The 23,874-nt window shown below is 43.9% G+C and overlaps 1 protein-coding gene across 2 annotated transcripts in view; it reads right to left on the bottom strand.

Moving 5' to 3' along the window:
- Positions 1–1,838: 1,838 nt before the first annotated feature.
- ABCG4 (ATP binding cassette subfamily G member 4) overlaps positions 1,839–23,874 on the bottom strand; it is an 81,232-nt gene continuing 59,196 nt past the window's right edge. Inside the window, exons 7-15 of one of the 2 annotated variants that reach the window (XM_082274545.1) lie at positions 19,979–20,102; positions 19,748–19,862; positions 19,087–19,217; positions 18,142–18,243; positions 15,348–15,516; positions 14,990–15,090; positions 4,581–4,739; positions 4,293–4,411; positions 1,839–2,136 (exon numbers count right to left, since the gene is read on the bottom strand). In XM_082274545.1, the coding sequence (XP_082130671.1) occupies positions 1,911–2,136; positions 4,293–4,411; positions 4,581–4,739; positions 14,990–15,090; positions 15,348–15,516; positions 18,142–18,243; positions 19,087–19,217; positions 19,748–19,862; positions 19,979–20,102 (1,246 nt within the window). In that variant the 3' untranslated portion in view covers positions 1,839–1,910. Of the gene's footprint in view, positions 2,137–4,292; positions 4,412–4,580; positions 4,740–14,989; positions 15,091–15,347; positions 15,517–18,141; positions 18,247–19,086; positions 19,218–19,747; positions 19,863–19,978; positions 20,103–23,874 lie in introns of both variants that reach the window. The other variant, XM_082274544.1, reaches the window with a different exon arrangement.

The following is a 23,874-nucleotide window of genomic DNA, read 5'->3' on the forward strand; positions in this document are numbered from 1 at the left end:
AATGAGTATGAGTACACCTACGCCTACTAAGAGTACGTCTATGCATGAAAACAATTGAGCTACACATTACATATCACCGCAAACATTGGAGTGGAAGCAGAAATTCTCTAAACTGGGTACCAAAGTTTGGGAGCATGCACAATTTTAAGGCTTGACATATCGGGTATCTATTTATTCTTCACAATCTCATCTTTTATATTTTGCCAAGCATTGAGCGATATATTGTTTGTGTGCACTAAAATTAACCTTAGTGTAGTAATTATTGAAAATGTGCGTTTGATAAACATGTGCTAATATCATGTGACAGTAAAAATTGCAACTACCATTATTGTACTCTCCAGAGTCTTTGCTTTCAGAAAATATATATTGTTTGGGGGGGTGGGGGGTTTAACCAATCTTCATAACTAAAATGTGCATTTTAATGTATGCAAAATATGACAAAATAGCTTTTATAGAGAGGTAGTTAATATCTATAGAACAAAGTCAGGTAAGGGACTGCAGTAACATTTACTAAAACAAAATTGTACTCTATATAGCATACTTTCAGGGGATTTTTAAAAATATTTGATATTAAAGAATTTTGGAAAAAAAATTAAAGAAAGCAACATAATACAAAAAATTAAAATCAAGAGTAGAGAATACACAAAAGCAAAAGAATATTATTCGAAAGTATTTTGGCAACAGTATTAGCTAAAGATCTGTTAGACATGTATCCTGTGTGGGCATAACACTATGACTGCCTACTATTTCTTGCTTCTATATTGATGCTCACATAACTAGAAGCCTGGGCATTTAACAATGTGATCTCTTTTGAAAGAGAGGATCAGGGCTCAGATTGGATGATCATCCCTTCACTACAGATGAAGTCATCAAAGACCTGGGGTTTTAGTTAATTAAACAATACTGGAGGGATTCTGTAGCAGCATTTTCTCCTGGAATGGTATTTCAGTCCTTCTGTTAGATTTATCTAACCTTTCAAACAAAACTGTTAACATTGTGTTAGCACCATGGCAAAACCCAGTTTAACTTTAATGTCCTCATCCACAGCTACATGTATATACCTACCCCACACATCAATGCTGTTCTGTTTACTTACTGGATGCAATGAAAAACATTCCTGTTTAAACTCCAAATGTATCCATCTTCCCTGGTTGTGGAATAAATCTCTACGTTGAAGGACTAGGCATTACAGCAAACTATTTGCTTTGCTTTACATGGGCAAAACACAAGCTTGCTTTAAGTCAACAAGAAGTATAGGTCCTCTTTATTATCTGGTTGACGTCATGAATGACACCCTATAAAAAAAAAAAAAAAATCTAGATAAACAATGCTACATGCAGTGGGATATAATTATGAAGATCTGGTTCTATACTCTTGAGACAAGTAGAAGGAAAAGCAACAATATAATTCCTCCATCAGATGACAAGGTACTATTTCTTGCTTGAAAGTCCTCCAATAGCTAACAAGGTACTTCTTGCATTAAAGTCCTCCATTAGGTGACAAGGTACTTCTCCTTGCATGAAAGTACTCCACTAAGTGACAAGGTAGTACCTACTGCTTAAAAGTCTTCCATTAGGTGGCAAGGTAGTACTTCTTCCTTTGTCTTGCAGCCATTGGCTATCTTGGTCCCTAAGCTGATTTTAATTTGAAAGAGATTCAGTAAACATGCTTCATTACCCAAAAATTTGAACAGGAGACTTTTGTGCCACTCTCTGAAGAAACTGTGCATATTGTCATCACTTAGTTCAACTTATCATGATGGATGTTCAGAAAACAAAAAGTGAGATGTGACTGGAACATTTGAATGTGGGGATCTCCTAAGATGACTTTTTTGTAACAAGTCTCTGTCCTGTATTTCATTTGCTGAACAGAATTCTGTGTATGGCAATAAAATCCATGAATACTGCCTTCTACCGTTCAGACTTAACGCGGTAGCGTAACACAAGATAAGCGAGGAGGCGGAGCCCAAAAAAGAACCCTCCCAGCACTAGAAAGTCCACATATAGCTTTGCATCCTCAACATCTAATTGCTGCAGGACTTGTTGGGGATGCTGGAATGTGCAAGGAGGCTCAGTGCATTGAAGGTCAGCGCGGTCCATTCCGTAAATAGCCAGGATTACACCTTCAAATCCATATCTGTAGGAAAAAGGGAGATGTGATAAAAGCAGTACAGATAATCTAAATCTTCATTTGCTTCCTTTTGATCACATGCAAATCCGCAGCAATCCTTATGTACTTTTTTGGAATACCCTATATACTGTATACACAATAAATGACATACAGAATAAATCTAGGCTTAATTGTTTCTATATAGGCAAGGTGGTCCTTTACGCTGACATATACACATGTCATATGGGGGGGGGGGGGGTTTGATTTACTAATAAAAAATAGACTGTTCTCTTTGGAAGGGAAGTTACACTTTGCAAAGTATTTAACCCTAGAGTTTAGTGAATGAGCTGATGCTCTGTTCACTTCCATCATCCAATCATGTACAAGCAAAAATGCTGTTTTTTTATATTCACTAAGCCCTGGAGAAAATTCTCTTGCAAAGTGCAACTTTCCTTGCAAACTGGTCAAAATATTTGCCTTTAGTAAATCAACCCAATTCTGTCCAACATGTGTTACTGTATGTTTATCACCCATGAATGCCATTTAAAGCCTTATTGAAGCCAAACTGAAAATAGGGCAGAAACTTATAACATTGTTGTGCAAGCTTCAGTCACCCAGTATTTCCACTTTCAATCCCTGTTTCTTCGAGCACTGGTGACAAATCCGGGATAAACCTTTCCTGTTGGGAGCGTCACCAGCGTGTTTAGGAAATTAGATTTTGGGCAGAAACAATGCTTTACACACGCAAATGTGTCTAAACGCACCTAAACTATAGACACGTTTAGCCCTTGAGTGTTCATTCATTCCAATGACCAGACTTTATAATCAGGCCAATGGAATCCATAAACGCTCAAACGCTTGATGCTCCAGCTCAAGTCACACTGTGTGAGCATCTGTCCAATATACCGTACTACTGCTATGGCCCTTTCCTTTTCTGAATGATTGGTACTGTATACTGACTGTGTTCATTTATAACTAAAGCATATTATAGTGTGCTTAATATGCTTTAGTTTGTGAATGAACAGAAAGCCTCTCTGCACACAGCGCTTCCCATTTCCTCACTGTCCAGTGTAGCTGAGGCTGCAGAGAAAGGGACTGGGGAATTTTTAGACCCCTAATATTTCACCAAAGCCCCCCCCAAAAGGGCTCCTAAAAACTTGTAAAAAAAAAAAAGATAAAAAATAATATTGTAAAAAAATAATAAAATAAATAAAATGTCAAAAAACAATAATAAAAATAATACAAAAAAAAAACTACTGACACCGTCCACTGTCCTAATCTCTGACATCATCCACTGCTCCACTGACACACTCCACTACTCTACTGACTGACGCCATCCACTGTCCTACTGACACGTCCACTGCTCTACTGGGTGACACCATCCACTGTCCTACTGACACGTCCACTGCTCTACTGACTGACACCATCCACTGTCCTACTGAAACCAACCCCTCTGCCTTACTGACACCATCCACTGCTCTACTGACATACAGGTGTATATATATATATATATATATATATATATATATATATATATATATATATATATATATATATATATATATGCTTTGTATATACACACACACACGCATTTGTGTTTGAGCTTTGGGTGAACACTCTAATGCAGTAGGCTGCAAACACTTATGATAAAGACTCTGTTTGAACTGGAACTTTAATTACTTTATGGGTCTACAGATAATAGCTAACAATCTTGACTAGAGTCCTAATGTTTGCTAACAAGTAGCAGTCTGGCCACATAGCATGAAGGGACAGGCACAGACAGCTACTGACAGTTCCAGGAAATGTTTGGATTAAATATTGGAAAAAAAAGTTTTTATAAAAAGTTAAGGGGGCTGTAGAGTTTTCAGATCATCCACACAGTTGTAAAGCACTCATACCCACATGGATGTAAAGCACACGCATGGGTGTATGCTCTGAATGCAGACTACTTGCATTAAGAGCATACATTCATGTGCATGGGAGTGCTGTGCACCACCCCCAGGACATAACCACATACAGCCGCGTCTTCTAATTGATATCTATGGATGGCTGTACGCAACAGCTATAGGTCCTTGAAAAGTTTTTACAGAGGCTCTGGACACTGAACAGCCCCCTTATGACTGTGTGCATGGACATGTTAAGAATAAGATACAGAAATGTTGTTTAATTTGATCTCCTCTGACCTGACATATGAGATGTAGGAGCTCCATTGCAGATATGTCGGGATGGTTTTAAAGCTGACAAAGAAGCCTGAGAATAATAGTACAGGTATTGCAGTTACTGGGCCAACAAAGGTTGCAACCTAGAAATAAAAAGGTTGGTAAAATTAGAAATAGAAGTCAATTACAAAAATTCAACATAATAAAAAGAATGCAGGCTATGAGCAAAATTATTTTAATACACGTATAACTTTACACATAATCTGACCCCTAGACTTAAAGGCTAACGAGTTTGAAAAGACTGGAGCTCACCTGTAAGGAGTTGGATGCTGCACCAATAAGAAGCCCCAGAGACTGGGCCACAAGAGCAGTAGATGTAGAAAGAGCCGTAAAAAGGAGAAAACGTGTAGCCTCCAAGGGCTGACCAGTCATCCAATATACAATACTACAATATGCCACAGGACACAAAACCTGAAATTTAACATAAAATAATATATTAATCTATAAGATTTTGTACTATGGATCTGAATGTTAGGAGGATGATTGGATGTCACTGCTTTGATTGGGACAATAACTACAGCCTCAAAGAATAGCCGCCAAGGCTATATACAGCGCTTGCTAATAACCTATTACGATATATGAGTGTATAATTATAAAGTTAATTGAAAAAAATGATAAATATGGATTGAAAATCAGTGAATACAAATTATGATGGATAATAAATAGTAAATATATGGTAGCAAATAATGTGACAAATATTAGTGCAAAATATTATTAGTGCAAAATATAGTCCAACAAAAGTGACAAATATAACAGATATAAATCAAATAAAGTGATAACATCACAGGAAGTGACGAAACGCATCAGTTCTTAAACGCAAGGCGGTACGCAACCACGCAGTGGAAAGCAAGCCGGAACATTTTGAAAATTTGTTAAATTGTAATCTGAGCACATTAATCCTCCTAGGCGCGGGGAGATACACTATAGTCCAGTGTCATCTTCTTTCTACAATAACTACAGCCTACAAAAGCCAGTTGAAGTGGCGTAGGAAATGCATGCACTGTTTAAAGACTGAAGAGGTTTAAAGCTGGCCATACATACAGTATCTCACAAAAGTGAGTACACCCCTCACATTTTTGTAAATATTTTATTATATCTTTTCATGTGACAACACTGAAGAAATGAAACTTTGCTACAATGTAACGTAGTTAGTGTACAGCTTGTATAACAGTGTAACAGCTGTGCCCTCAAAATAACTTAACACAAAGCCATTAATGTCTAAAGTGAGTACACCCCCCAAGTTAAAATGTCCAAATTGGGCCCAATTAGCCATTTTCCCTCCCCGATGTCATGTGACTTATTAGCGTTACAAGGTCTCAGGTGTGAATGGGGAGCAGGTGTGTTAAATTTGGTGTTTTCGCTCTCTGGTCACTGAAAGTTCAACATGGCACCTCATAGTAAAGAACTCTCTGAGGATCTTAAAAAAAGAATCGTTGCTCTACATCAAGATGGCCTAGTCTATAAGAAGATTGCCAAGACCCTGAAACTGAGATTCAGCATGGAGGCCAAGACCATACAGCATTTTAATGGGACAAGTTCCACACAGAACAGGCCTTGCCATGGTCAACCAAAGAAGTTGAGTGCATGTGCTCAGTGTCATATCCAGAGGTTATCTTAGGGAAATAGACGTATGAGTGCTGCCAGCATTGCTGCAGAGGTTGAAGTGGTGGGTGGGGGGGGGGGTCAGCCTGTCAGTGCTCAGACCATATGCCGCACACTGCATCAAATTGGACTGCATAGCTGTCGTCCCTGAAGGAAGCCTCTTCTAAAGATGATGCACAAGAAAGCCTGCAAACTGTTTGATGAAGACAATTAGACTATGGACATGGATTACTGGAGACCAAGATAAACTTATTTGGTTCAGATGGTGTCAAGCGTGTGTGGCGGCAACCAGGTGAGGAGTACAAAGACAAGTGTGTCTTGCCTACAGTCAAGCATGGTGGTGGGAGTGTCATGGTCTGGGGCTGTATGAGTGCTGCACACACAAACACAACATTGAAGAAATTACACTTTGCTACAATGTAAAGTAGTGACTGTACAGCTTGTATTACAGTGTAAATTTGCAGTCCCCTCAAAATAACTCAACACACAGCCATTAATGTCTAAACCGCAGGCAACAAAAGTGAGTACACTCCTAACTGAAAACATCCAAATTGGGCCCAATTAGCCATTTTCCCTCCCCGGTGCAGTAGCGGAACTATCAGGGTCGCAGCGGTCGCGGTTGCGACCGGGCCCTGGAGTTCCGCTACCTGAGGGGGGGCCCGTCAGCCCCTGTTTTCTTACAGCGGCCGCGGCGTGAGGGGGCCCGTCCGTCCGTCCGTCCGCCTGATGACTGTTTGCTAGTGGTGGCTGAGTGAGTGAGAGACTAGGCTGGATGCCGCCTTCCCCGATCGTTGTGCGGAGAGGAGAGATACAGGCATGTCATGTGTGCAGTCAGTGTACTGTAAAGCAATCTACGAGTACCTGCATTCTGTGCATCCTGCTGCTGTGCTGCCTGCACCGCCCTCAGCCCTGCCGATCCTCCAATCCGAGAGATGGCTGATGCAGTGAGGCAGCAGGGGTGAACAGTCACTGAAAGTCAGCTGACCAGCAATAGAGTGCAGGGGGAAGAGGAGTTCTCCCCTCTGCCAGACGAGTGTGAAGGGATCAATGCTGTGTCTGCCTGAGCCTGAGTGACTGACTGCCAGACTTGTATAAAGTACTCGAAATTTCTACTTGAGTAAAAGTACAAGTGCTCGATCAAAAAATTACTTAAGTAGAAGTGGAAGTGCTCGCAGAAAAAGTTACTTAAGTAGAAGTACTAAAGTATTCAACATTTTTTTTACTTAAGTATTGCAAGTAGTTTTTTCAAAAAATTTGCTACTTAAGTACTAAAAGTAAAAAGTACCAGTAGTTTTGAAAAAAAATTTCTACTCAAGTACTGAAAGTAGAAGTACAAGTACTGTGTTATGTAGTTATTAAAGAAATAAGTCAAAAGTTTGAACATCATATTGTTTTTATTATTTCAAATGATTTATTCAAATGATTAACCTGTGTTTGTTAGTAGTTTCTTGATGCACTTTAAGCGCTGTAGCACCATTTATTTGTTTGTTTCATATTTTCTTTTTATTGGAAAGATTTGGTATAGCAGCTTTTATTATACACAGCCTTTATTTTCCTATGCGCTGATTTACAAATGACATTATACACATTTTTTTGAGCTTTATGCAACCTGCCATCTACTGTTCTGGCAGTGGTAATTTTTTTAAAAGTAACGAGTAACTATGCAGCACAAAAAGAAAATACTTGAGTAGAAGTATCAAAATCATCGAAAAAATGTAGTGAAGTAAAAGTAGAAGTAGGAGAAAAAAATTCTACTCTAGGAAAGTACAGATACCGCATTTCGGTACTTAAGTACAGTACTTAAGTAGTTCTACTTCGTTACTATACATCTCTGCTGACTGCTAATCGTAAGTGAACTTAAACTTGCCTTCCCAAACTCCACCCTTGCTGGCTTACTGGCTTGCTGCCTCTTAATGATCCCATCCCATGCCTGGCACAGAACAGATCTCATCCTCTACAACAGAGCTTTTGGGGGTGTAGGGATGAGATCTGCGGTGGTGGGGGGATGGGATCAGTAAGACAGAGGTAGTGGTGACACCACATCCCACCCCTCCTCCACCCCCCCACCATTGCCCCCACTGATCCCTCTCTACCATCAACCCTTCACCACTGCCATTGATCCCACCCCCTCCAATCCATCACCCCCTCTCATAACCGCCATTGATCCCACTCCAATATCCACCCACCCCCCTCACCATCACCGCCACTAATCTCACCCCCCTTCACCACCATCACCACCTCTGATCCCACACCCCTCCCCACCACCACCGCCCCTGATCCCACACCCCTCAACACCATTACCGCCCCTGATCCCACGCCCCTCCCCACCACCATTACCGTCCCCGATCCCACACCCCTCCCCACCACCATTACCGCCCCTGATCTCACACCCCTCCCCACCACCATTACCGCCCCTGATCCCACACCCCTCCCCACCACCATTACCGTCCCCGATCCCACACCCCTCCCCACCACCATTACCGCCCCTGATCCCACACCCCTCCCCACCACCATTACCGTCCCGATCCCACACCCCTCCCCACCACCATTAACGCCCCTGATCCCACACCCCTCCCCACCACCATTACCGCCCCCGATCCCACACCCCTCCCCACCACCATTACCGTCCCCGATCCCACACCCCTCCCCACCACCATTACCGCCCCCGATCCCACACCCCTCCCCACCACCATTACCGTCCCGATCCCACACCCCTCCCCACCACCATTAACGCCCCTGATCCCACACCCCTCCCCACCACCATTACCGCCCCCGATCCCACACCCCTCCCCACCACCATTACCGTCCCCGATCCCACACCCCTCCCCACCACCATTACCGCCCCTGATCCCACACCCCCCCCACCACCATTACCGTCCCCGATCCCACACCCCTCCCCACCACCATTACCTCCCCCGATCCCACACCCCTCCCCACCACCATTACCGCCCCCGATCCCACACCCCTCTCCACCACCATTACCGCCCCCGATCCCACACCCCTCCCCACCACCATTACCGCCCCCAATCCCACACCCCTCCCCACCACCATTACCGTCCCCGATCCCACACCCCTCCCCACCACCATTACCGTCCCCGATCCCACACCCCTCCCCACCACCATTACCGTCCCCGATCCCACACCCCTCCCCACCACCATTACCGCCCCTGATCCCACATCCCTCCCCACCACCATTACCGTCCCCGATCCCACACCCCTCCCCACCACCATTACCGCCCCTGATCCCACACCCCTCCCCACCACCATTACCGCCCCCGATCCCACACCCCTCCCCACCACCATTACCGTCCCCGATCCCACACCCCTCCCCACCACCATTACCGCCCCTGATCCACCACCATTACCGTCCCCGATCCCACACCCCTCCCCACCACCATTACCTCCCCCGATCCCACACCCCTCCCCACCACCATTACCGCCCCCGATCCCACACCCCTCTCCACCACCATTACCGCCCCCGATCCCACACCCCTTCCCACCACCATTACCGCCCCGATCTCACACCCCTCCCCACCACCATTACCGTCCCCGATCCCATACCCCTCCCCACCACCATTACCGCCCCCGATCCCACACCCCTCCCCACCACCATTACCGCCCCCGATCCCACACCCCTCCCCACCACCATTACCGCCCCCGATCCCACACCCCTCCCCACCACCATTACCGTCCCCGATCCCACACCCCTCCCCACCACCATTACCGCCCCTGATCCCACACCCCTCCCCACCACCATTACTGCCCCTGATCCCACACCCCTCCCCACCACCATTACCGCCCCTGATCCCACACCCCTCCCCACTACCATTACCGCCCCTGATCCCACACCCCTCCCCACCACCATTACCGCCCCTGATCCCACACCCCTCTCCACCACCATTACCGCCCCTGATCCCACACCCCTCCCCACCACCATTACCGCCCCTGATCCCACACCCCTCACCACCATTACCGTTCCCTTTTCCCACACCCCTCCCCACCACCATTACCGCCCCTGATCCCACACCCCTCACCACCACTACCGTCCCCGATCCCACACCCCTCCCCACCACCATTACTGCCCCTGATCCCACACCCCTCACCACCACCATTACTGCCCCTGATCCCACACCCCTCACCACCATAACCGCCCCTGATCCCACACCCCTCCCCACCACCATTACCGCCCCTGATCCCACACCCCTCCCCACCACCATTACTGCCCCTGATCCCACACCCCTCCCCACCATTACCGCCCCTGATCCCACACCCCTCACCAGAAACAGAAATGTTTTACTTTGTTATATTGCAAAAAAAAAATATAGGGTCAAAAACATGCTTTTTCGGGGGGGGGGGGGGGGGGCCCTTAATGATTTCTTGCACCGGGGCCCTGAGAAATCTAGTTACGCCTCTGCCCCGGTGTGACTCGTTAGTGTTACAAGGTCTCAGGTGTGAATGGGGAGCAGGTGTGTTAAATTTGATGTTATCGCTCCCAATCTCTCATACTGGTCACTGGAAGTTCAACATGGCACCTCATGGCAAAGAACTCTCTGAGGATCTCAAAAAAAGAATTGTTGCTCTACATAAAGATGGCCTGGGCTATAAGAAGATTGCCAACACCCTGAAACTGAGTTGCAGCAAGGTGGCCAAGACCATACAGTGGTTTAACAGGACAGGTTCCACTCAGAACAGGCCTCACCATGGTCGACCAAAGAAGTTGGGTGCACGTGCTCAGCGTCATATCCAGAGGTTGCTTTTGGGAATTAGACGTATGAGTGCTGCCAGCATTGCTGTAGAGGTTGAAGGGGTCAGCCTGTCAGTGCTCATACCATACACCGCGCACTGCATCAAATCGGTCTGCATGACTGTCGTCCCAAAAGGAAGACTCTTCTAAAGATGATGCACAAGAAAGCCCACAAACAGTTTGCTGAAGACAAGCAGACTAAGGACATGGATTATTGGAACCCTGTCTTGTGGTCTGATGAGACCAAGATAAACTTATTTGGTTCAGATGGTGTCAAACGTGTGTGGCGGCAACCAGGTGAGGAGTACAAAGACAAGTGTGTCTTGCCTACAGTCAAGCATGGTGATGGGAGTGTCATGGCCTGGAGCTGCATGAGTGCTGCCACCACTGGGGAGCTACAGTTCATTGAGGGAACCATGAATGCCAACATGTACTGTGACACACTGAAGCAGAGCATGATCCCCTCCCTTCAGGGACTGGGCCGCAGGGCAGTATTCCAACATGATAACGACCCCAAACACACCTCCAAGATGACCACTTGCCTTGCTAAAGAAGCTGAGGGTAAAGGTGATGGACTGGCCAAGCAAGTCTCCAGGTATAAACTGTATTGAGCATCTGTGGGGCATCCTCAAATGGAAGGTGGAGGAGCGCAAAGTCTCTAACATCCACCTGCTCTGTGATGTCGACATGGAGGAGTGGAAGAGGACTGAAGCAATGGTGAACTCCATGCCCAAGAGAGTTAAGGCAGTGCTGGAAAATAATGGTGGCCACTCAAAATATTGACACTTTGGGCCCAATTTGGACATTTCCACTTAGGGGTGTACTAAATTTTGTTGCCAGCGGTTTAGACATTAATGGCTGTGTGTTGAGTTATTTTGAGGGGACAGAAAATGTACACTGTTATACAAGCTGTACACTCACTACTCTTCATTGTAGCAAGTTGGTAGTGGGAATGGAGACAAATTTAAAATTAAGATTTACAGGTAATCCTACAATTAGCACTAATTTCCAGCTGCTATTATCTCCAGATCCACTGAATTGTTCATTGGTTTTCACTAAAGCAAACCTCTGCATATGCACAGGGCCGGGACTAGGGGTGGGCAGCAGAGGCGGCTGCCCTGGGCGTGATGGCATCATGTGAGGTGGGGGGTAAAGTATTCATAGCAGAGTTACTACCACTGTCAGCACTGAGCTGTGAGAAGAGAGCTGGGAGGAGGTTCAGGCTGTGATCTCTCTCCCCTCCAGGTTCTTGTGGAGAAAGGAAAGATGTGGGGAGATGTGTGGTAAAGGGGGAATTTGGGGGGTGGCGGGGGTAAGATTTGTTCTAGTAGAGGAAATTTGGGGGGGGGGGTTGGGCTGGGGGTGATTTGGGTTGTGTGCTAGGAAGGGTGATTTAGGAGGATTTGCCCTGAGAGGGAGCATGGGGGGAAGAGGATTTGTGCTAGAAGGGGGGACTTGGGGTTGTGCTAGAAGGCTAGAAGGGGTGATGGGGGAGGGGGGATTTGTGTTAGAAAGGGGGTATGGGGGTGATTTATGCCAGTAGGGATGACTGAGGAGGATTTGTGCTGGAAGAGCCAGATTGGGGGGGGGGGGATTTGTAGTCAGAGGGGAAATTTGAGGGGTAGAGTATTTGTGCTAGGAGGGAGGATTTGGGTCAGGGAAAGGATTTGAGCTGGGAGGGGGATGGGTTAGGGGGTGAAGATTTATGCTGTTTGTGGAGAATTTGGAATTCAAAGGGAATTGATGCTTAGGGGTAAGCGCGTGTAGATTAGTGCACAAATCTTTGCTGATGATGTTTATAAATCTCATGGGCGGGGTGGGGGGGGATTAAATCAAGTCAGATAGGCTTTTGCCCAAAAAAGTTAGTGGAAAGATTTGTTTAATCACTGCTTCTTCAGTAGACAGGGAAATAAAAAGAATATTTGTATGATCCTGTCCTCTGTCTTTGCATGTTTCTGGCCTCTATAATTACCTTCCAACCTTTAATTATATAATTGCTTGCTTTTTTGGATTTTTGAGCAATTGATGATATTTAAATACTTAAAGTTACAATGGAAAGGTAATGATATGCCTTAAATGTCATAGAACTACACAGATAGCAATGTTTTAAAGTAAAGATCAAGGTAATCTACACAATACTTGTACATTTAAAGCTGAATTCTGGGTAGGGCACGTTAAACATAGTTACACTGGTCCAGCGTGAAAGCTGGAAGTCACTGAAGTAAGTAATGTTGCTACAATGATCTCCATCAGTTTCTGAGTCCTGTGCCAAATGGCTGTCCGGCTGTTTACTGAACAAAGGAGGTTGCCTACTCGGCACGGGCAATATTCAGGAAACACTTTGCATTTTTTCAATTATTTTTAGCACCTTCTAGTGCAGAGCTGTCAGTAAAGGAAAGTTTACTTAGCTCAAGGCTAAGCCTGAGCTGTGAATCTGGGTCAGGGTTCAGTGACTTAGAGCTGGATGACTCATTCTAGCAGCCTCTTTGGTGCCTCCCCTTGTTTTCTGGGACTTTGGAGAACGTTCTAAACATAGTGGGTGGGGGTGAGGAAGGGCTGCTACGAATATTTAGGAGGGCCTCAGCCAATCCCAAGTAAAGGGCTGGCAGGGGGCAGACCACCTCATAAATAGACATGAGTCATGCCAGGAGGCTGTTGGTGGCCCTTGAAAGTGGCCCCTAGTCTGGTGGGGTGAGGTTGGGTCGGGCTGGAAGCATCCTGCCAAAAACACACGAAGGAAGCCCATCCTGGAGGCACAGGAGCAAGGAGTGAGGACAGCAGGAGCAGGTCAGAACTACTGGGAAATCTCCTGAGAGTCAGCTGGGTGGGCTGGTGAGTGTCACTCTGGACTGTAGGAAGAGGTTAGCCTGTGGGCAGGGGAGGACTGGGCCAGGGGGCAGGGGGGAAATTGCCCCCTGGGCCACTCTGATGCCCCGTAAAAAGGCTGCACCACTTCTGCTACAGACATGCCTAAAGGATTCCTGGTGAAGAGAAGTAAAAAGCCCCCATCGATGACCTACCGAGTGCAGGTTGAAGACAAGGACAGAGTGCAGGCCCCCCCCCCCCACCCCAGCATGGATGGCCTGAATTGTGTCTGAGGAGAGGCTGGTTTAATGTCCCACTGGAGACTCTCCTCCCCCGGCCAGCCCCAACCAAGCTGTCCCAGCTCACCCCAACTGCCCCCTACTGGCCAGGTTGGGAACCAGGATTCAGCCGGTAAGTAGAGAGTACCGAGAGCGGAGCTTCAGCCTGCAATGAGGGTCAGGAGGAGGACAGGAAGAGGGAGAGTGGGAGCGGGACCATGTCGCTGCACCATGGGCCTGTGGTTTGTACATGCCCCCTGGGCTGAAAGTGGCCAGTCTGCCCCTGCCTGTGGGGCTAGTGAAAGGGGAAGTTGCAGCCAGGCGGGTTGGCAGTGCCTGAAGAGGTGATGCTGGATCACAGGAGTGATACAAGCTGGACACTGTTCTTTTTTCTACATATACAAGGGGTCTCAGGTTCCTGCCTGTAATGGGCCAAGGCTTTAAATCTGATTGAGAGCCAGTCAGATCTTCACAGTGACCCAGCTGAGTTTTGCAAGCGAGTCCTGGAGGGAAAAGTGGAGCTGTATATAGAGACTGTATATAGGAAGAGTTGTCCCTGAAGTTTGTTGTTGAAGTATCTCCCATAATCTCTCATCCCTATCCAAGTTGTTACCCTCAATAAATAACAAAAATTAAATCACGGACTGTTCTCTGCCTCAAGAGTTCCTATGGAAATTTGGTGTCCCTGGCTGTGCAGGGTGGGGGATCCCTGTTAACTGCTCCTTAGGAGGTGTGCTACAGATTGTTAAGTGTTCTCTGATTGGATATGGTGGAGATTGTGACATCACCACCCCATGTTGTCCAATTAGAGAACACTTTGCATTCATAGAGAGAAATGCAAGTTATTCTCTGAATAGCCCTCGCAAGATTGCAGGGCTACTACAGTGATTTACAGCTTCCACAGAATGCAAAGTGTTTCCTGAATGGTGTCCATGTCAAGCAAGTGACCTCCTGTGTTCTCAATGCAGCAGGGCAGCCACTCGGCAATGGAATAGAAATTTAGTGTAGTAGCAGTGCCAACTACAGTGATTTTCAGCTTCCACAGGAATCCCACCGATATGGTTCATACAGAATTGCATTGTTCCAAGCTGGACTAATGTGTAAAAACATCCAAATCTAAACTTTAGCTTTAATCTCTTCAATCAATTCTTGGAATCATTTGCATCATTTATATTTCTTTATTAATGTAGGTAAATATTTATCGTAGGAAACCCAAGAACAAAGCATATTACCTGAAAGGGGACATCTGCCATTGTCTTAGCCAGATAATAAGCCTTCAGGCTGTACCAATAGTTCAAGTGTTCTCTAAGGAACACAGACATTTCCAGGGGAACTGTGGGTAAATAATCAATACTGTGATGAAGAAGAACAGGGAAGACTTACTGAAAACCTTGGATGAAAGTAATGAGTGGGGATGAAGTAAAGCAACTGGAAAATCAGAAAGTGAAATATACTAATAATAAAAGAACAGAAAAAATTAAAAGGTGAACCATGGCATGAAAAGAGGAGGTCAAATGAAATACATAACGAAACATAAATTAGGTACGGGAAGAAGACAAATATAAAGGATCATATCACAGTTGCTCTTACAGGTAAGTACAGTGGGCATGAGAGCTGCAAACATGAGAAAGAGCATGGAGAAGAACAGGAAGCCTGTGTTATTGAACACTTTGCTGGCATCATCCCCAATGTGCAGGTACAGTAGCCCAATCAGAACCCCGATACATAGGTGAGACATGAAACGCAGGTGAGTCAGGACCTGGGAGGGTGGGAAAGTACAACATTACATATAATGCTCTGCTACAGAGAAAATGAACTACTTGGAGCAGGAACAAACCAAGTAGCATCATTTTATACATATATAACCTTTGAGAGGGAAAGTCATAGGAATTGGAATCAGACATAAAAATAAAGACACTAACAAGGTAAAGATATACTGTATAGATTATATCCGGCATTCATTTTTTTATTCGAATAAACAGAAAAGACAGTAAACTATTCTATTCTATTAACATCTTCATTTCCATTCATGTAGGGAAATATTTAACTTAAGATATGACTAGGTTCTTGTTTTTACACTATATATACAGTATCTCACAAAAGTAAGTACACCCCCTACATTTTTGTAAATATTTTATTATATCTTTTCATGTGACAACACTGAAGAAATTACACTTTGCTACAATGTAAAGTAGTGAGTGTACAGCTTGTATAACTGTGTAAATTTGCTGTCCCCTCAAAATAACTCAACACACAGCCATTAATGTTTAAACTGCTGGCAACAAAAGTGAGTACACCACTAAGTGACAATGTCCAAATTGGGCCCAAAGTGTCAATATTTTGTGTGGCCACCATTATTTTCCAGAACTGCCTTAACCCTCTTGTACATGAAGGTCACCAGAGCTTCACAGGTTGCCACTGGAATCCTCTTTCACAGCTCCATGACGACATCACGGAGCTGGTGGATGCCCCACAGATGCTCAATAGGGTTTATGTCTGGAGACATGCTTGGCCAGTCCACCACCTTTACCCTCATCTTCTTTAGCAAGGCAGTTGTCATCTTGGAGGTGTGTTTGGGATTGTTATGTTGAAATACTGCCCAGCGGCCCAGTCTCCGAAGGGAGGGGATCATGCTCTGCTTCAGTATGTCACAGTACATATTGGAATTCTTTGGACTCCCCACCTGGTTGCCACCACACATGCTTGACATTATCTGAACCAAAAAGGTTTATCTTGGTCTCATCAGACCACAGGACATGGTTCCAGTAATCCATGTCCTTAGTCTGCTTGTCTTCAGCAAACTGTTTGCGGGCTTTCTTGTACATCATCTTTAGAAGAGACTTCCTTCTGGGACGACAGCTATGCAGACCAATTTGATGCAGTGTGCGGCGTATGGTCTGAGCACTGACAGGCTGACCCCCCACCCCTTCAACTACCGCAACAATGCTGGCAGCACTCATATGTCTATTTATCAAAGACATGCTCAGCATATGACGCTGAGCACGTGCACTCAACTTCTTTGGTCGACCTGTCCTGTTAAACCGCTGTATGGTCTCGGCCTCCGTGCTGCAGCTCAGTTTCATGATCTTGGCAATCTTCTTATAGCCTAGGCCATCTTTATGTAGAGAAACAATTATTTTTTCAGATCCTCACAGAGTTCTTTGCCATGAAGTGCCATGTTAAACTTCCAGTGACCAGTATGAGAGAATGAGAGTGATAACACCAGATTTAACACACCTGCTCTCCATTCACACCTGAGACCTTGTAACACTAACGAGTCACATGACTCCGGAGAGGGAAAATGGCTAATTGGGCCAGATTTGGACATTTTCACTTAGGGGTGTACTCACTTTTGTTATTTTGAGGGGACAGCAAATTTACACTGCTATACAAGCTGTACACTCACTACTTTACCTTGTAGTAAAGTGTCATTTTTTTTAGTGTTGTCACATGAAAAGATATAATAAAATATTTACAAAAAATTGAGGGGTGTACTCACATTTGTGAGATACTGTATATATATCATATCAAGAATCATCTTGATCACCAGATTATTTGAATTGACCACCATTTTATTGACATGGACGTTTTATGGATACTTTCTTGCTATATGGATTTTATTGACTTATATCACTATAGTGTTTGCATGAGATAATTGTAAAATTGGATGTATACTTTTTTTACATTAGCCATAAAGAAGGGGGAGGCTTTTCTTTTGAAATGCATTGGCTGTGCCTGATGCTCTCAACCATTTCAAATTGAACTTTTAAATTAAATTAACTGTTGTACCAGATGTAACCATCCAAGAATTCACCGTCTGGCGAGCGTTCCTTTTGTTTCTCTCAGAATGGTAGCAGTCTTGGACCAGAACAAAGTCCACCCACACCATATTTTCATCACGGATTTGCAAATTTTAAGGAAAATACACCTTACTATATATCCAATCTTCATGTTTTTGGTCTAGCATTATCATACACACATTAAGCCAGTAAAATAGGAAAGTAATGGGGTATTTGAGGAAATGTATATCTACCTAATCTTATATAATGAACATGTTTCTATATAAGCACAAGCTGTTTTCACAAAGAAAATAAAGGCTGTGTGCCAGGAGAACTTCTTGAGTAACGCTGGATACACACAGGCCGAAAATCGGTTGGTTTGGCAAAAATTGACTGGCTTTCGGCCCATGTGTGCAGATCCCTGTCTGACAGAAGCCGGTCTCATGACTAGCTTCCGTCGAACGGACATGTTGGATTTGTCCAAATACTTCTGCATTATCTATGAGTTTCTACTATTTATCTGGGCAAATATGCAAGTATTTTCACTGTTATCAGCACTTTCTATCACTGTTTAAATGTTATATTTCCCCACTCATTTAACATACCGTATCTCTCAGGATAGAAACAAATGTGCGTCTAAAAAGGATGGAGAACTGGTTCATAGAGCTTGTGGCAAAGGTGTGACTTTCAATATGGCCAGACATATCCTGCTGGGAGAGAAATAATATTGAATTATTATAACACTGAGGTATAATAATATGTCTGGCCACCTAATGCCCCCACTGCATGATCATCCTAAACAGTGCATGCTCATCCTAATGCCCTCACTGTATGAACATCCTAAACAGTGCATGCTCATCCTAATGCTTCCAGTGCATGCTCATCCTAATGCTTTCACTACATGACCATTCTTACGCCCCCACTGCATGACCATCGGAATGCTTTCACTACATGACCATCCTTACGCCCCCACTGCATGACCATCCTAATGCCCCCACTGCATGACCATCCTAATGCCCCCACTGCATGATCATCCTAATGCTTCCAGTGCATGACCATTCTAATGCTTCCAGTGCATGACCATCCTAATGCTCTCATTGCATGACCATCCTAATGCCCCCACTGCATGATTATCCTAATGCTTCCAGTGCATGCTCATCCTAATGCTTTCACTACATGACCATTCTTACGCCCCACTGCATGACCATCCTAATGCTTCCAGTGCATGACCATTGTAATGCTTTCACTACATGACCATCCTTACGCCCCCCACTGCATGACCATCCTAATGCTTCCAGTGCATGACCATCTTAATGCTTTCAGTGCATGACCATCCTGATGCCCCCACTGCATGATCATCCTAATGCTTCCAGTGTTAGATGATCTGCCTTCAAATACTGTTCATTAAGTAGTTGCAGTGCGTTCACTACAGAAGTGGGGGAGTTCTATTCTCCTTGATCTTTTTGGCAGCTTGTAAGGCTTTATCTTTTTTTAAAGCATCATGGGTCACTCCTATTGAGTAGGGTTTGTGTGTGAGTATATATACTTACTGTGGGACATAGGTCTAGTTCTATCATAGATGGTTTACTCTTTTCCCTGTGGATCGGGCACAGTCCATCTTCCACTGCTCGGAATAATACTGGATTTAGGTCTCCATACTCCCCTGAGGCTATTTCAATAACTAGATAGTAAAATGTTCAGGTTTAGTCAGATACTAAGAGTGCACAAAAATAAATATACATATACAACTGTAAAACTTTGGAGCTTATGTTTTAAGGCAGTTCAAGGTGAATGGAGTTCAGAAACCCATAGCAACCAGATTTAGGGCTCATTCACACCAGGCGCATTGATCTGCATTGATCATCGCAGGCTTAATGCAAGAACAATTGTTTTCCATGTGCTCTGTTCACACCATGCAAGTGGGTTGGCGTTCCATAAAAATGCAATAGACATAAATGTATTTTTTTTTGTTAACGGTAAAGAAAGTAAAAAGATAAAAATAAAAAAGATTAAAGTAAAATACTTTGCAGCTCTGGTGCACAATGCACACCAGCGCAAGTGTTATGTGCACTATAATGTGCACCGACTGTTGTAAATGGGCCCTTAGAACAGGGAAACCAATTGCTGACTGACCCTGTATGGGTGTTATGGGCTGCTGCACTTTGCCTATGACTCTTGGCCCTATTATATAAAAGCCTGAGTATAACTTACTGAAGTCCGCAGGGTTGTGGTAGGTTGGGCAGTGTAATCCTAATCCCTTCAGATATGGAATAAGGTGAGTTACAGACCCTCGATATATGCACTGACCCTGACTGAGAATATACAACTGAAAACACAGAAATCACAAAGATTACAAATGGAAATGAAGATCACTAACCTGACTGCATCAGGAGCTAACACATACATGTAACAGAAGAGGTATGCAAGCATACAGTTACCCACCTTGTCAAACATTTCAAACAGCTTGGCACTTGGTTGGTGTATGGTACAAATGATGGTACGACCGCCTTGTGCCAGAGAGCTCAATAATGACACCACCTGGAAACAGGATGCACTATCCAAACCACTGCAAAAAAAGGCAACAAAAGAGAAAGTATGACTGCTAAAAATTTTAGAGACTGATGGCAGATCATTGTAAGACAGCAACAACAAACCTTGGTCTTTAGAGCGGAACTCCAGGAAAATATAAAAAACACAATTTATTACACCTCTGTATTCATTAATCCATCATTAAAGATTTTGTAAACTTTTTTTTTTCAGTACATTTGCCATCATGCCTTACTCTATAATTTTTCATGAATCAATTTATTTTTTGTGAATCTATTGTGAGATCACCTAGAGATCCTACCAGTAACAACACTGCTTGCAAGCTGACAACAGTAAGCCACTGCTTTGCAAAGGGTGCCAGTGTTGTCGGCCTGAAATACAAGCTGCTTTAGTTTGCCAATGGGCTGCCTATCTGATAGACCTGATATGCCTTCTAATGGCCAATGAAAGAAGTGCACACATCAGTTTAACTAACCTGTTACTAACTGCAAGACTGTAGCTTAGCATTGTCAGTCTGAAGTGGAAAAATGCTGTTTACCAGCAAGATCTCCAGTTAAGAACATTGCAATAGATTTGCAAAAAAATATTTGTTTAAGAAAGCTGTATATAGTGGGACATTGATGTCAAACACACTAAAAAACAGATTTAGACTTTACACTATAAATGATTTAATGCAAGCAGTGTAAATACCTGACTATGGTAGCAGCCTTTTGCACTCTCCTGCACAGCAAAACGTGGACTGGAATAAGGGGAAAGCATCACAAGGTGCAAATCTATTGCGCTGCAGTGTCCCCTTGCTAAGAAGGAACATGCTTATAGCAGGAGAGAGCAGAGTAACAAACAGCCCATCAGTCTGCTGCTTCTTATTTCACTGTCCAGTTGCAGGCTCTGGAGGCTGGGGCAGGGACAAGACCTTTAAGTGTTACTTAATTGCAGCAGAGAAAATGAGGTCTTCTGCCCTATCACACTAGGTTGTGCTTTGTGGCATAGACATGTAGTCTTAGGACTGGAAGGATAGAAATCCAAATCCTGTGTATTTAACTGTTTGCTTAGAGTTAGTCCCGGTTCACACATATGCGATGCGGGAACCCTGCACGCAGGCAGTTCACACTGCCATATGGGTGTGTCAATACAGAGTTAACGACACCCCCAGATCAGTTCGCATATCGCAGTATGCGCATATGTGTTATGCAGTCATAAAGGGGTTAAAGCAATATTTTTGGCAGAAGCTACCAACAAGATCCAGTGTTAAATTGTTCTGTATACATAACTGTCAGACAACAAACTAACAATATATCGAAACAGCAGGCTGTTTGCAGTATATAATATCTTTGAGAGACCATTTACATTGTTTTGAGCTGCAACAAGCGTCCAACTTCCCCATAGTAAAAATAATGTCTGTTCCCATCTCAGTGCTGCAGAGAGGAGTGCTTTGAAATTTTTTTTTTGCATTTCAATGCATTGGATGCATGCAATGCACATAGAAGTAAACGGCAGTGCACCAAACCGCATGTAACGGCAGTGCACCAAACCGCATGTAACATGTAATAATAAATTAAATACTCAAAATCTTGCTCTCACCTCAACTTTTTTACAAGTCCTTCTCTTAAATGATCTTCATTTAAACATTGTGAAACATATACATAATTTCATATAATTTGTCTTAACCTGATTTATACAACACAGAATAACATCAATTACAAAAATCATTGCATATAAAGATCAATGAGGGACATCTTACCACTATGAACCATTGAAAATATGGTCATCCAAGAGTTTTACTAGAAGGATGTAAGGTCCCAAGATCACCATAAACATTCAAAAAAGGCAGAGAAGGGGAACGACAACCCAGTGGCTACAAAATGGGGCACTTATATGCTGGTCAAAGGAGGGGCAAATTAGATCTTTGTTCACTATAAAAAATATGTTTATGAATCAAAATAGATGTTAAGTAAACCACCCCCAAACCACCCCTAGAAATAGGGATCAACAAATAGGGCAGGTACAAATATTGTAGTTTATTAAGGGGATGCTGCTTAAATTCTGGGAGAATGCTAAACAAATTAGTTAACTGGTATGCAAATACCTGGTGGATGGTAAATATCTCCAAACAGTAAAGTCTGCAATCCTTAACATGTGTACACAGCAGAGCTATTTAAATACAGCCCACTAAATCTAACTAAAGAAGGAAAAAAAGATAGGTGGTTACTAGAGTCCCATTGCAGGGAGAAATAAGAAAATGTCCCAAATAGTGTTGTTTATTTTTAGAGTCTCACCATCGAATTTATAATCATGTGGGAGTGACTTGCCAGCTTCTCTGCCCCTCAGCACAGCTAACGGCAAAAGCTCCTAAAATACCCCTCCCGCCACGCCTGGTGTGTTGACGCAGAGCAGTGGCGCAGACACCAAGAATATGCCCACAACCACCCCCATTAGGCAAAACCTCAGTCTGATGGAAGTGTGCCACACAGGCACTTGGTGCATGCGCACAGCAGGACCAACTCGACCTAGGCACGCAGGTGGTGAGACACCAACATATAAGAAAGAAACATCAGTGTCAGCTTAATTCAAAAAGACAAAAGGTATAACTTAAAAGGCATAGGGGAATGTAGAGCTACCTAGAGGTCAGAAAAGAGAACAAAGTCCAAATCACAACACTAGCTAGGGAGCCCAAGGACATCCCAGAGACTGCCACATAAACATCGGCTGTATTAAACTTTTTACTACTTGAATAGGTTTAAATTGCTCAAAGAGTCATCTGACCACGGATAGTCAGAGGTAAGAAGAATATATGTATAGATATTGCAAAAAATGTTTTGAGTCGAAGGTGTCAGCCATCCAAAAGGGCCCAGAGAGAGGAGAGAGGTACCTGATGTTACTATGGGAACGAATAGGGTGCACAATTTGACACCAGGCAGGGGACTCCACCAAATGCCTATAGGTTTAGGTGGAGGAACCCCTAAAAACCAGATGCCCTGGGCGTCCGTACGACCAAACTGAGGCATCCCCATTTATGCCGCTGGTGGTTATATCAAGCCAAACAAAATAATCTATTAGGGATCAGTATTACATAGATTGGGATTGATGGGAAAACATTAACGAGTTTTGTAAGAATATAAATGTAAAGGGCACACAGTGTGTGTACCCACTCTGTGAGCCTACTTAGTTCCCCACATTGATCCTGTACATCAAAAAACTGTTAAGTCAACACTATAATAACAGTAATATCATACATGTGTAAAATCTATGTAAGAACATACATGGCGGAGAAACTTGTGTATCTTAAAGAAATGTTACAAATGAGCGAATATATGTATATATGGATATTATAGAAAAGACTTGAAACCTATGGATTCGTTTAAGCCTGGAGATTTAGTGGCTTGCAAAGTAACAATCCATTTTGTTTCACATCGTAACAGAAAATGATCCTCATCTCCACCCCTTTCATGAATGAGTGCATATTCCAATGGGCAAAACCAGATATTGGATGCATCATAGTTGTGGTACAGACCCACATTACAGCTAATGGGAGTTTCTGGGTATTTTTTATAGATCAAAGTTACACGGTCCCTAATTCGCTGAAAAAAAGGCCCATTTGGTTTTACCTACATAAAACGCTCAGCAGAAGTATTGCATGAGGTATACTACGTCAATAGTTTGGCAATTTGTGAAAAATTTGGGTTTGTATTGTTTGCCCTTTAGGTAAGTTGATGATGTCAGTGCATGGTACAAAACAGCAGATTTGATATTTGCCACATGGGGCAATGCCTGTCTGGGGAATTCCAGTTATT

The sequence above is a fragment of the Pelophylax lessonae genome (assembly GCF_965119305.1).
Source record: "Pelophylax lessonae genome assembly, chromosome: 12".
NCBI lineage: Eukaryota > Metazoa > Chordata > Amphibia > Anura > Ranidae > Pelophylax > Pelophylax lessonae.